Source organism: Opisthorchis viverrini, assembly GCF_000715545.1.
Source record: "Opisthorchis viverrini unplaced genomic scaffold opera_v5_181, whole genome shotgun sequence".
In the NCBI taxonomy this organism is placed as follows: domain Eukaryota; kingdom Metazoa; phylum Platyhelminthes; class Trematoda; order Opisthorchiida; family Opisthorchiidae; genus Opisthorchis; species Opisthorchis viverrini.
The window spans coordinates 414344-429510 of NW_008751840.1; the positions used below are offsets into that span (position 1 = coordinate 414344).

The 15167-nt window shown below is 43.1% G+C and overlaps 1 protein-coding gene across 1 annotated transcript in view; it reads right to left on the reverse strand.

Moving 5' to 3' along the window:
- Positions 1-475: 475 nt before the first annotated feature.
- T265_14368 (hypothetical protein) overlaps positions 476-15167 on the reverse strand; it is a gene marked incomplete at both ends in the record, with an annotated part of 27172 nt that continues 12480 nt past the window's right edge. Inside the window, 4 exons of the mRNA XM_009173353.1 lie at positions 476-1121; positions 2072-2302; positions 5713-6157; positions 11045-11433. Coding sequence (XP_009171617.1) covers positions 642-1121; positions 2072-2302; positions 5713-6157; positions 11045-11433 — 1545 coding nt within the window. The remainder of the gene's footprint in view (positions 1122-2071; positions 2303-5712; positions 6158-11044; positions 11434-15167) is intronic.

The window sequence follows — 15167 nt, forward strand, 5'->3', positions numbered from 1 at the left end:
TGCGTAAGTGCCTTGAAAGCTGAAGGTAACAGCCTGGCAACTCGATGTCACCTGTAGTTTCAGACGGAATTTCTACGTCTATGTCCTTCAAGGTTCGTCATCAAAGTAGTCAGTTTAGTAGAGCTTCAAACAACTTGCTTGGCTGCACCTTCAATAAAATGACAAATAATGATGACAGTCTACGCAAATGGAAGCCAAAATGGTTTGGAATATGTTCTGAAAATGACAGTGGTTGATGTGTCCCATGATTCCGTACACCGGTCCTAAGGGTAACAGCCGATCAGCGGAGTGCAATGAAACCAACGTACCAGTCAACGTAAAAGAGGTACTTGAAAAACATTGCAGCTCCTGTGCGCAAAGCTCGACGAGATCAGTTAGCTGGGACGTCTCAAATGCATACCAAGACTCAGATACTGGCACAGGAATCTCATGGTCACAAATCTAGAACACAAAATGCAATTATTTAATTGGAGGAGCAGATTATAATTAAAGAAAACAGGGAAGCGACTCAATGCATATACATATTCCATTAACTCGAAAGTGCAAGACTGAGTTGTTTACACCTTAAAGATTACTATGCAGATCGAATGATACAGCTATTCAAAAGCAATTCACAAAACTCTGATGCCATAAAAAATAGTTCAAAGAAATCGGCCCTCAATCTCTTTAGCGTTCCTTTGTCCATAAAGCAAGCAAGCTAAAGAGAAAATAGTTTTGCGCACGCCTTCCAGTGAAGTCGGAATCGACAGTGCATGAGTTTCGAGAATTCCCGATGGCCATTGGTCCAGTACCTCCACAGCCGTGCGGAAAAAATTCAACAGCTCCCATAAGTACTCCGAACTATGATCACCAAAGTGCTTACTAACCCAATCAACCGATTTTGCAAAACACTGGACACCAAGAAGTTTCAGTCGGTTAGAGATATGCGGATCTAAAGTGGTCAATGCTGCTGTGATACAGCGTTGTCCTGCAGTATCCCAGAGGCTACCAGGAGACTCTCCTTGCGGCCACCAATGTCCATCACAAAAGGGGCAAGAAAGCGTGCCGATCTGACAAGCTTGGCTCCAAGTGTTTTGCAGTTCAGGTAAGGTAGGCGAATTCGTCTCGGTGACACGCATCATCTGCAAAGAAAGGGTGGAAGACAGGTTAGCCTGATATAACAGTGTGCCCAAACAGCTTCCTGGGCACTCTCAAATTAACGGTCGCATAAGCAATACCTAATTACAAACTGGACTACCAAATTTTGGAGTTCGCATTTGATCAACTTAGCGTTGACGTTACAACACCGCGTTTCTTTCCATGGAAAAGCCCGAGAAATAGTTCGTGTTTACTAAATTCGACAATTAAAAAGGCCAGCGTTTCGGAAGTTTCATGTTGCCGGTCCTGAATTTTGCATGGATGCACTTTGACCATCCAGTGACTAGAATTTGCATAAAGTACACCGGTGAAACCGACGTATCCCTTCTGAGCAGCAAAAAACAACTGTGACGTTTTTCTCCCTTGTTCTTGTCCATAAAGGCAACACCAAAACAAATGAAATTAGAGTCAAACCTGGGTTAGTCCATATGTTTGTGTTCTATTGACAAAAAGGGTTTTGGGTCAGATTTTCATTAAATAATGGGGTTTGACCGAAAAAACGGGGTGCGTTTGGGTTGCTGTCATAACAACAACAATGTGCAGTAACACTTCTATAGCATTCACAGATGGATCAGGAAAAAAAGATGCTTCTGCTTCAGATAACAGATGAACCGTAGATCTGCAAAATGTTTTGTTCATCGGCCAACAGCTGATATTCGTAGGAGATGAAAATCAAACTTTTACACAACTGCCTGGGAAGACACGTTTGCGAGGCTGACCTGTACTGCATGCAGCTTTCAATTATTAGTATATCCAATACTAATAGCTTCTGGCACATAAATTGCACTATAGAAGTACGCATAAAAAAACAGAGTGGTTCAGGTTCACCAGCATCATACGGTCTTTTGCCCTAAATTAGGTCTTGCTGTTATGACTCCTTTGAGGCTGACGAGGGCCTCTACATCCTTCAATCTGCAGTCCAGGTGTAACTCACCCGAGAAAGCGCTGCATCCCATTGTTTCTGCACCGCAGTCGTGGGTTTGAGAACATGCGCACACCTCGGATTGGCACAGTGCTGACAGCTGCAGTTGAAGAAATACTGCTTTTGTAGTTGTGCTCGGCGACTGCTATTGGAAGTGTCGTGTAGATAATGTGGTCCATAGCAATTATAAACCTCATCAGATAGATGAATCGGTTTGGTACAGCGAAGAATGATGAATTGATTCTACAAATCAGAAGAGAATAAACATTTTGCTCGCTGCAATCGTAATGCTAATGATCATCATAAGACAAACAAGACGATACTCATCTCGTAGTTGACGACAAAACGCATAACACACTACAAACGGAGGAACGACAGATGATAAGAGTTGGAACGTTGTATGCGTTCTAACCAGCTGTTTTTTCTAAATCAGATATGCTTCAGCAATCAAAGTCCAACGCTCTTGATGTGTCCTAATACATCAAAAAGAAGGATAGCGGAGGGATCTCAATAGCTACTCGTATTTGTGGAAAAGGCCAAGACGTTTTAGCTGATAATCATTGTATCGTGAACGACGTCTTCTGGATAAAAATATACAGCACGTGCAGAAGATCTGACAGAAAACACCGTCGACCACACAGTATTGTATCTTAAATTGGAACGGTTCGTTTCCGGCGGATTTGGATAGCAAAATCAACAATGAGAACGGATGTCCTCAAGAAGTTTGAATAACACGAAAAGATGAAACATTTTCTTAAAACGATATTTTGATCATTCGATGTTTTGAATTCACTGCTCCAAGTGGATTTTCCGTACTTATCCAACCACATTATGCTGTGACTCATGAGGCATAAGCAATCGACAGTTTCTTTTTAGACGTCAATCACAGAATGCCCAAGGGCTTTCGTAAAAATTGACTTGGATAGAGAATATCTCCAATTTTCAAAAGACTGTGGGAGAATTGTTTTTGCCATTTACGAGCGCCCATGTAGCCAGGAAGGCGTTCAAGAATCGTACACAAGAGAGGTATAAAAATCCAATAAATGCATATTTATTAATTTTCACAATGAAAACTAACAACCACTGACGACTCCGCAAGAGAAAACTCCATTTTCCCTGGTGACCTTTTCTGGACGGAATGCTGTAAGAGGGTATGAGTGGAAGCAGAATGGATATACTCAAGGTTGAGGTGCAATACGCGTCCCTCAAGCCATCCTCACTCAGTTCTCTGCCCCAGCCGTTCGTATGCAATCCATATACAAGTCGGGCTTTCAATACCTCCAAAAGGTTGCTGTTCTTCTCACACTCCGCCAAACTGGCTTACCGTTTTCAGTTGACTCACTGTCCTGATAAGGTCGCGTGTCATCCCTATGGGTTGCTGCACTTGTTTGTTGGGTGTTTAAGAAAATTTCGTCCACAAGGTATTTCGATTTATTTGGTTGAATCACTCCTTGTCCAGTCAAAGGTTACTAAAAGCAAGCAGCTGAATAACGCTTGAGGGTTGAAAGTATTGGGGAAAGTTCCAAACTCGATACCTAAAAGGTCCAAATGTTTTCTATAGAGGAGAATGTCGGTAGCTCAGGTAGCGTAGATGGTCGTTGGCTTGTTCGCTGAGCTGGGCAATTTGGTTGCAAACGTTTCATCCCCAATCGAGGTGACATCATCAGTGCGTGGTTGTTCGTAGCGGTGGGTTAGTGGTTGTGCACTATATAAAGCTGCACACAACCAATTGTGGAAATGAAGCAATGAAAAACGGAAAACTAATTACGACTTTCAAGTCCACTGCACTCAAAGAAAGCTCACTCATCTGTAATAAAGGGTTCGGATTTTTGCTTAAATTAAGCTATCGTGCCAGCCCGCACAATATGCACTGTGAATAATACGTAATTTAATACTCATTCTGAATAAAGGAAGGTATGGTCTCGACGCTCTGTCACCAGAGGCAGCTTCCGCTCTGGGTGAGCAAAATATGGTTAAAAATAACGGATAGCTTCGATACAGAAATTTTGAGGTTTTCTCAAGCATTAGGAGTTCCTTTGGAACGCATCCTGAGCCTCAGTACTGTTCGGGTCACACTGCAAAGGCCATGATTTGTGAGTATGAATACCCTAAATCAATCAACCCAATCTGACAAAAACTAATGTCTAAGCAGTATCACCAATCATGACTCATAAAGAAACTTGAGGAACTGTTATGGCCAGTTACCAAAATGTCCATAAATATCTGTACAACTGATAATAATATTTAGAAATCTGGTTACTTGAACAATGGATTCGCTTGTCTCAGCTTTCAGAAATGACTGCACCCACTAGTCTGAAAGATGGGCCATGATGAGTGGTTAACAAATATATTGTTCCTAATTTCCAGTCACCCCAAATTGCTTCAAAGTGGAAAATCGCGCAAATTAGAGGAGAGATATATTGTGTGGTATAATTCACGGGTAGTAACTGACCTACACTATCATCAAGGGGACTACCACTGCACACCTGAAACAACTAGCGTGAACAACGTGCTGAAACTTCACTGTTCTGGTCGTAAATTTCAAGCCTCGTGCCGAGACCTCCGTCGTTCGAACAGCAATATGACTCAGTCCATCAGCCATTGTTAACGTTCCCCTTATCTGTTCTATCCTTCAGTGAAACACAAATAATCAACAAAAATGATCTCACTCACCTCCGATTCCCTGTTTATTCACTACATCGAATAACGGGTAGGGTTTGTGCCTGCAGCTGTTTTTGATATATATGCCAGCAACCAGTAACAGTGACACCAGCTTTCCTTCCTAACGAGAGTTAACTACGATCCCTCCCAGTAGTGTGCTTTTGCCCCTTAGTGAACTTCACGATCCATGCCGACTGCACAGCTTCTTTGTCACGCACGGAAGACACCAGTAAGGATTGTGGACAGCGAGGACGACTCAACGTAGAATCCCAGCTTCCTCTTAACCAAAAAGTACACGCAGTTGACTCCACTACCACCGCACTAGCACCTGTTTTGACATCCATTATATATCCCTGCCTCGTCTCACTTTTCTGGCGCTTCTTGTCAACTGATGACATACGACAATTCATTTGCGCCTATTTACGGATAGCTGTGTTCCCAACAATCCCAAGCTTCTCATTGAGTTTCTAGTAGATAGAACAATTAAGGTTACGGGACGTTATCCACACCCCGTAGATCGTCGGCCCCTGAACAGTCTAATCACGCTCATCGTTTCAGAGAGGTATGGTAAACGGTCGGTGGATTTACTGCTGAAACGATGACTTCCCAATCGGTCCCAAGCATTTTCCAGTTGACTGAAAACAGGTTCACTTTCGCATAGTTTCAACAAAAACGCCGCTTCATTCATTTCGTGCATGTTACAGCATGAAATTCCCGTAATGCTGACAAACGATATGTCGCAGGATCGGCAAAACGTCCAATACACCTATAAGAAGGAAAGAACTTATAGAAACCTTATCCCCTTACAAGCGAAGACAGCTGCCTACAAAAATTAACTAAAAAAGAACCTATCTATTCCTAATTGAGGACAGGGTCTAAGGAGTTGTCAAAATGTGTACACTAATCAGCAAAGTGGTTTGCTGGTTCCCAAAAATATAACTAACTAACTAACTATTGCAAAATAGAGTTTCTTGAAAAGTTGATCGGCTTACCTCAAACGAATTCGATACGCTTGGTTCGCAAGCATGATTCAGCATGCTCACACACGGAAATAAAGCAGTCGCAACTCGAACTTGACCTAGACGGGGAAGAGCATGGTACGTCTCATCTTCTATCTCGAGTTGGAACGTTTCCTGTACGTCTGTAATGGCATGTGCATTGCATTGCAAACGTCGTAACGTATCGAAACACCACAACCCATCAATCAGCTCTGTCATTGTATCTTGATCACAGAAAGATCGACTTAGGAGTTTAGCCAATAGCCAGGCTGTTACAGCGTACTGAAAAAGATCTTCGACCTCGAATTCGTCAAAATGACTAACTAATTGGTCGATTGTAAGCTGTCGGGACGACATCTGCCGGTGGTTTTTGCGACGCAACCACGCGAGGCGGAAACAGAGATGACCAAGTCCAGTGGAATTGAGCAAGAACATAAAACTGTCGAAAGCAAGAAAATTATGGTAGAATTTGATTCGCTGCGAGTGAACCGAACATGCGTGACGTAAGAATCGACTATCACTTGTAGATACATAAAAAACTGAGTTGAAAAATACAAGCTTCCACATAAAGATGTCACGGATAAAAATCAAACATTCTCCCTGAAGACAGACGCACATACGTGCTTCATGTGACTATCCCTGAAAACTCGATGGAAACGCGTAAAACCAAGTTAGGAAGTGAAATAATCAGTAATCGATTCCGCTTAAATCTGAAAATAAGCTAACGGGGGAGACTGCTAACACGCTATTAAAAAAACGATTAGATCTTTAGATTAGCCGAATCTGTCGGGACGTACGGTTGTACAATAGACTATAACTAGAATGGTCGCTTTTTAAACGCGCACCACCTTTTCCACACGTATTACAAGCTGCTTTTGGACGACTATCCGTAATAGAATGGAACCAGCGTCCCTTCCAGCTTAGGTGCGAGACGGCCAGCGAGAAGTACGACCTCACATCAAAAATGACCAAACTTTTGACCTTCCCTTGCCACTTCCTGTCGTGAAGACGGATGGCTCATACCAAAGTGACGCGATTAGAATCTTGCAGAGCACGCACGTACCGGCACACGATCTAACTTTGTGTCACGCACCATACCTTTGGATTATTTGTCAGTAGACTATGTTGCGATGATACATATGGATGTAAACTTTTGCAACTTATGTTAAAGAAGTGAGCACTAGTCACAGATGATCTACTAGTGAACGTCGCTACACATGTGATGTGCTACACTGGAGGTTCAACTTACTGTTTTCAGCGTAAAATCAACTATATACCTATCCATTTTACAGTGGATTCGTTGTGTATAAAATACCGTACAGGAAGTCTTCGGAGCACTTGTGTGTTCACAGTACTGACAACCTGATGAAGACGCACCAGCTTTGGATGACTCCCTGGAGGATGACCAATAGTTTGGGAATACAAGCATATATGACCACAGCGAATACATAAATATGCTACATATGGATGTACAAGTCAGTCAGAGACGTTCATAATTCGCCGAATCAACGAGCCTACAGACGAGATAACCAGGCTTTGCATTTCCTAACTATGCAATGAGGCCAGTTGGTGAGTTGAAAGGAAAGCGGGAACAGTGTCAAAAATGTGTACGCAATAATCGGTCCGGTGTTCCGTGCCAGTGTGTATGTGGAAACGAAGAGGTTCAGTCTGTTGCGCGCCGCGAAATGTGGGCGATGTGATATGGTGTTGTCAATCAAAATGCATTTAAACTCCTAGAAACCGGATGGAAATAACATCCTGATTCGGAGGCTCACTGACCGCCATCACCCCATATCTTATTATCGTATTATTATTTCTTCATTATGTCTTGTATCTTATCATCTTATATATAGCCCATATAGATACGACTGTTCGAGCTATACCTGCCCAGATGAAACCATGAAGTCATAGATTTGCATGCGTTTTCCCGCTTTGAAGAACATAGATTTCGAAATATAGCCCATCTATGAGAAACGGGTAAACAGAGGGCCAAAACGACTGTGTGGCCCCTTAATTATTCGCCCTCTATAGAGTTAAGTAGAGTTCGGCTAGAACATGATATGTGAGTACATTAATGTTCACCATGGCGTCGATTGTGTCCAACTTGAATTCTTCCCCATCGAGTTCACCGTCTGAAGTAATTGTGACGGACGACGTTCACCTGTTCAGCGAACGAACCGAGAAATTTTCGGGAAATTTTACCTTAAAGTCAGTGGAAAAGAGCTACAGTATCTTGAGTGAAAATTCGATTTCCGGTGAATGGAGTCTACAGTCGTGGGCTACAGTGTGATCACTGCTCAGTAGTGAGCAACGTCTGTATTACGGCCATCGTTACAACACTCAGTGAACTGCCTGCCGATTGTGCCAGCCTTAGGGCATTTTTAATGGTGCACTGAGAAATAGTTTCCACTCCATTGCCTGAGGAAGATTCAGAAAACCTATAATTTGGTCTTTCTAACAGAGGCATACTGGAAAGACTTGTCCTAACTGGAACACCGATTGAGCTTTGTTGTTTCCAGTGAACTAAAAAATGATTCCACACAAACGCATCTAAGTAGGACAAAACAGAGGAAATTAAAAATGTCCGGCTAGACCATCTGAGAATAATAAATTCGGTAAATATTTACCATGTCATGTTCAAATAAAATGACCTACCACCGATAAGCTATTGGACAGAAAGCAACATGACACAAAATTGAAGTCGTGCAAATTTTACATGAATATAACCACCTCAATTCCGATCGACCCGCACCGGAGAAGTGTCAACCGAAAAAAACGGTTTTCTCGGTTAAAACAGCGACCATTCTCGGTTTTAGCTATCCTTGGTGGCTGATATAGTAGGTTTCACCCACCAAGATGGGTTATATTGCAGTCCCCTGTGTCTATACAAAGAGGGTTGAGAAAAGCGGCGTGCACTTGAAGATGAAGTTTCGGTTACCTGATGTGATTCCCACTAGTTTCGGCAGATTTTAAGACGGAAAACCCGGTTAGAGGAGTGAAGTAAATCCGAACTAAAGCTTGGTCATCTTCACGAGCATTTACTTAAATAACTAGGCTGGTCGCTAAAAATGGGCACAAGTCGTCAACCTATCATGTGCACACAGATGTGAGATAAACGTTTGTGTGGGAAATTCAACCTCTACATGGCTGTTTAGAACACGTAACCAGTTCAGTAAAGACTAATCAATTTGTCGTAATGCTAAACAATGCGCAGTTTCAGATTGAGTTGTTCCGGCTCACAGATATGGCTAACGCATTCTTCAACCGGTCGTTCTAATTTAAGCTATTGTGCATTTCTTCATCGTGTCACCTGGCCGAACTTTCTCGTTCGAGGTGGCTTCATAACAAATTAGGAAGCTAATGCTGCTTTGATGGAATATAGCCATCAGCAAGTAGACGTAGTTCTTAAACATCCGAGCAGTGACTATAGTGAGCTGAATACACAGAATCTCTAAATGACTCTGCTGTTGAGCTGGGCCGTAAGTTATCCACTAGACTGCGATGAACTCAATGTTGCAACGTTCAATCTCAGAAAGTAGTGATTAGTTTTTCGCAGCAATCCATCAGGTAGGAACAACAATGGAATAAATATCACTATGTGGAAAAAAAGGAATCCATATGTAAAACATCCGGATAGTTAACCATATAAAGATGGTAGGAGCCTGGAAAAGCCAGCGATAAAAATGTTCCAAGGTCTTTCAACTAAGCTCAGTCTCAGGGCCAATAAGAGTTTACTTATATCCAACCTCAATTATTCTCCATACTAGGAAGATCAAACAATACACCAGTCATTGTCGACGACGCTAGTGACCGCATTTCGCCTTGCAATTCATCGATATGGTCTTTGGGGACATATGGAAGAATATCCTTGAGTATCACAATGAGAACGACTGATAAAAGCACGCTAGACTCATGTTGGTGAGCACCCGATATTATGATCTAAACAACGTGTTACTATCATCTAATTAAACTTTACATGTCATATTGTTGAATTTAAAACCATTCAAAACACAGGTGTTAGTATTCTCGTCTTTTCAGCTGAGATTCAGACTGCGACACGAATGATGTTTCACTAGTAACTCATTCACGTGATAGTAGCAGCTCTGCTTCTATTCGGCTTATTTTCAAAGCTATACAGGTAAATGATCAAATGGAGACATGACAGTAGCGAATGACTGCGGAACGCTTGCAACAATTTTAGGGTAACTTCATGCTCCGCACAGAATGGCGAAGTGAGTCGCACAGTGTGAACTTTCGTGAACTCCTTCGATAAGTTGTAGCTACCGTTGGATATTTCAAATGTACTCTTGTGAGATCCGTTTCAGCATGTGGGAGCAAATAACTCTGTCTCATAGATTACAACGGAAAACATCTGGCTGATCCCATGATACGTTTGATGATATGGTCTATTCGTCCACAGGAGTTGACTGTGTTGAATGTGCTTATTCACCGTGGAATTTATAAACCTCCAAACACGAGGACAAACTAAAACCCTAGTGCGCCTGAATCCTACTCGGTCACCGTTCGTATATATACTGGAAGTGCGAAAGTGTATTTTATGCAAGCTGTTAATCGTCCGGAAGAATCACGACATAGGATCATCCAACCCTTTAAACTGCAAACTTTAGGTTCGAATCTCCCATTAAGCATGCTAGTGGTGAATCCCAATGAGGATGAAACAGATGTACGTTTCTTCTTCATGTTATACTACAGGCTAACTTCACTTCAAAGGAATAAAAGTAAAAAAAGTTGAATTTCACTCACTACTCACAAAAACAAACGACTAATTCAAATATTCCCATGATCGTCCCTCTGAGAAGCTAATCAACAGCAGTTCGTGTGGTACAAACTTCACGGCTGAATGACAAGTGATACCGCATCTATCCATGTGCAGGCTAACTTCACTACGTATCGACCGGAGTTAGCTGAATACTTGTGTTACATCGCTAACAAATGCTACCTTTCGAAATCCTCCTCGGATTTATAGGATATGTGTAGTTGGTGATCCTCAGAACGTGTGAAAGAATTCTCCAGAGTTTCAGGCCTTGTGCGATCGAATAGGAGAAACAAAAACCAATTGTGGATTAGGCGTGTTGTGTATCACATGTCGAGACCAATTCAGCCACCGTACCTTTCGCCACTTATGAACGTAAAAGCGCCGGTTTCTAATGAACATCCTTCCATACGTTACCACCAAACTTCAAGCAAACACCACTAAACAGCGCCGCTGAAATAGCTGCAAAATTCAGTAACATCAGCACAAACTTTCCAGGCGGAGGCCTCAACGAACAGAGGAGTGGAAAAAATAAAATCCATTTCCCCTCACCGACATTCGGCAGTATGCCACGGAGGTTGACTGAAGGAAACCACCTCGTCCGACTTGGTAAGGTGTCTGAAAAAGCACTTTGACGGAGGAGCACAGTAGGCAGTATCACAACAATTGGGACACAAATAACCGATTGCTGATAAAGGATTCAGGCACGCAGTGCATTTGGACATGCGTTGTGATGGCAGCAATAGAAGGCAGTCACCGGAAGCACTAACTGTCGTCCGTGGTCCGCTTGCAGGCCATCCTGAAGCCGGTTCAACGGCCAACACGTCTCCCGGCTGAAACTCCTCTGTGGCAACCACGTATCTCCCCTTTTGCTTACTCTCAGTTACAAGCAGTCCGCAAGAAAGTCCAGGGTACTGAAAAGAAAGAACACAACGCAGGATCTATAAATAACCTGATATATACCGCAAGCGAAAACAAACTTCACCCTCTAACATTTGATTCAAGCTTCAACGAAGTCGTTTTCGGGGATATTTTGGGACCGTTGCTGTTCAAAGAGTTCACAGATTGAGAGAAACGTGTAAGCCGCGTAGAGACAAAGGTCACACTGCTCAAACTTTTTTCAGCGTATTTCGCGATTCCAAAAATTGGAAAGTTGAAGTGCGGATTTCCTTCCAGTCTTGTCAAATTAAACAGGTACATTGATCCCTCATTGCGGAGAAACTCAAAGCACTTTCCGGATACAACAGAGATAATATAGCTTGCAGACGACATTGTCTAGAGATGTACTGCTCGTATTTGTGATGCACGTATGGGGGTCACTTGTTTATTTCACTTTTATCTCTAAATGATCAACAGTTAAAGACTGGTTCTTGTCGAAGCTTTGTTTAAGCAATCCGCGCTTTCTGGTATCTTAGTGTTGCTATTTTTCCTAATGAAATAAATGTAAGAAAAATAGGATCCAACAACAGTGCCATGGAATGGTCAATCAGGTGAGCTCCCTTGAAAAAGCCACCCGTCTCACTTGACTGAAATCGACTTTTCGAAGTAGTTCCAAGAATGTAAAAGTTAGAATGGATTTCCATTCAGGTAGGACACACACAGGACCGAACAAAACTGTCGTTCGTTAGGGAAATTCCCCATAAAGTGGACAATTACGAACAACTCTGAAATACGGAGCAATACAGTCAGGATTGAGTCCTTTATTATTCGATCAATTATTGCACTTGTTGGTTGTGCTCCAAACGTTTAACATGGACTAGATTCGCCAAAAGGAATCTAATGCAAATATCCTCACGTACTGAGTGAGATGGCGAGATGGACCAAGTGGTTGGAGCGCGAATTTACTGACCGGAAGGTCCGAGGTTCGAACCCGACCTCTGCCACTCAACTTCCCCTGCCTAGGCTTGGGCAACCTGGAAGTATCCCAGCCCTTGTGCATCCGCGCGTGACATGGCAGCTAGGCACCGAAAGGGTGCTACAGCTGGATGATTTCTGAGTGACATTGGTATTGCAATATTGATCCACTGAGTCTTCCCTGATACTTTCAACCCTATAGCCGTCATCTTCAAGGTAAAGTCGTGAACTCCCACTGGGCGTAAAACTCGTGCCCTCCAGTAACTTCATCATAGTAGTTGCCACGATACGCACACTACACCAAAAGCATCTTCCACCTTTGTCTACTGACGAGGGTTTAGTGACAGTCACTCGACCGATGCGGTTTGTGTGAAATGAACAGAGTCCACTAGAAATAATATAATTAGACCTGCAGGTACCGCCAACCGACTAGTGTGAAATGAAAGGTTAATTATAATTCTATCGAGTTGTTTTCGAGAAAATGTGGTTCAGCCGAGTTTCAAGAAACCTTTATTTAATTTTCGCCAGCAGATGAAGCCCATCACAGAGTCTGGAGTTGAAATGGTCGGTTGCACTAGCCGTCCCGATTCATCTAGACGATTTTGATCACGTTTGGACGGTTGGCTGACCCAATCAATTCACGATAGGCATCTCGTAGTTAGTGCTTTTTGTAGACAGTACTCACTGGTTAAAAAACTGAAACTAAAGGAAAGTGTTCACTCGTGCGAAGATTTCTTTCCAAAGGGATTATTTCACGGAAAGAATCGCCAAGGAATATTCCCGGCTGACTCTTGTGCGAGTAGAAAAGTGCCGGTCGATTGAATTCAACAGCAACACGAAACAGCTGAGGAAGCTTTGCATCACGAATCAAAACATCACCGAACCGTCTGTTAGGCAGAGGGGTATAAACATGAGAATCCTTGGAATCCAAAGATTTACCATCCGATTGTGCTCACCAAATCAAGGGATAAACAAAAGGACAATATGACATGAACGCTGGATAGTTGAAATAACATTTTACGTGGACCAGTAAAAATAAATCATTTACAGAACTGCGCAGAATACTGGAGGTGTCTGGTATGTATCATAAAGCAATCGTGTGGACCTGAGAGTACTTGAATCTACATTGGGTTTGGTGATCGTTTCACGTGGCATTTGATGCCTCTCTAAAATAAGCAGACAGCCTATTACCGATTTTGGAGGGAAGTAATACGGTGGTTCCCTCTGGGAAGAGCGGCAGAACAAGCCGAACAAAAGTGTTCTCGTTGAAACTTCAAGAGAATGACTGGCGGTTTGTGGCCAAACTGGAAGGTGGTGTCATCCGAGTGCTCTCCTGACAAAAAGGTAGTCATTCGTACTGAATGAACTTTGTAGAGATTTCAAGGTAACCCGTATACTGCACACTGCTGAGCGTACATATGATAGAAGTGATGGTCACAGCAGGTAAAAGTACGGCCTTCTCCGAATGGTCTGGAAGCTAAAGCTCTTTGGAAAGTGGGTACTTGGGACAATTTGAACCCAAAAACAGAACGATGAAGCCTAGTCAAGTGCGATGCATTCGACCAGTGTTCTAACTGTGAGGTTTTCAAAAACTGGTGCTCTCTTCGCATCAACAGTAAGTACAAACAGAGTCAAAAGGAGTTCGATAATTTTGCGGCCTACTTTATCAGTCGTACTTACGACAAATTGTCTAGTGATAGTCATCTTGAAAATCTAGACCCGCAAAACTGTTAGGGCGCGCCCAGACAGAAGAAAAAGCACATGTGCAGAGAGTGACGCATCCCCAAGGTCATCATCGGTTCGACACGTCCGGAAAGTAGGTGAGCCGGCGGATCGCACCAAACACGGCCTAGCAACACACGACCAGCGTAGTGGGCCTGAGACTGTTCACGACCGGAACACCACCATTGGCTGTATGGAGCGAACAAGTGAACGGCCATATTTGGCCGTTTAGTCATCCTATATATTTACGCAGAGGCTCTGTACGTTTTTGTCCTGGCAATACAGCCGGGTCCCCAGTTCTTTGTCTTCTCCCTATTCGCGTAGTCGGCAGGCGCAGTGCAGGCGTAACAAATAGCTCGGCCATCACTACAATACAACACGGGCAGACGGGTGTTCACAATGGCAGGCGCGTGCAGGCGTAACAAATAGCTCGGCCATCACTACAATACAACACGGGCAGACGGGTGTTCACAATGGCAGTTTCATTCGAACAGATGCAGTCTCTCCTCAGACAGCAGCAGCAACAGTTTGAGCTGGCGCATTTGAAGCTAATCGAAACACTCACTGAAAAATTGTCACTACAGAGGCCGATTAGGCAGACTATTGAGCCGTCCACTTCGGTGATCGACACGACGCTCAACGCGATCCCTGAATTCCAGTTCGATCCGACCTCATGCATTACTTTTGATTATTGGTTCAACAAGCATGAAGACTTTTTCAGATTGGATCTGGGAAGCAGAGGAGATTCTTGGAGAGCAAGAGAGTTGGTCAGGAAAATTGGAGTGGCCGAACATGAACGCTTTACGAACTATATTTTGCCACGAAAACCAAGTGACCTGAATTTCGATGAAACCGTTGCTGTTTTATCGTCAAACTTCAGAGAACAGGCCTCTTTGTTCAACCCTGGTTTTCACTGTATGAATTTGAGCAAGACTGCTTCTGAAGACTGGGTTACATACGCCGGCAAAGTCAACAAGGAGTGTGAATGTTTCAACCTCCGAAGTATGACAGAGGATGAGTTCAAGTGTCTTATATTTGTGTGCGGGTTGACGTCTCCTGAAGACACAGACATAAGAACAAGAATCCTCAGCAAGATTGA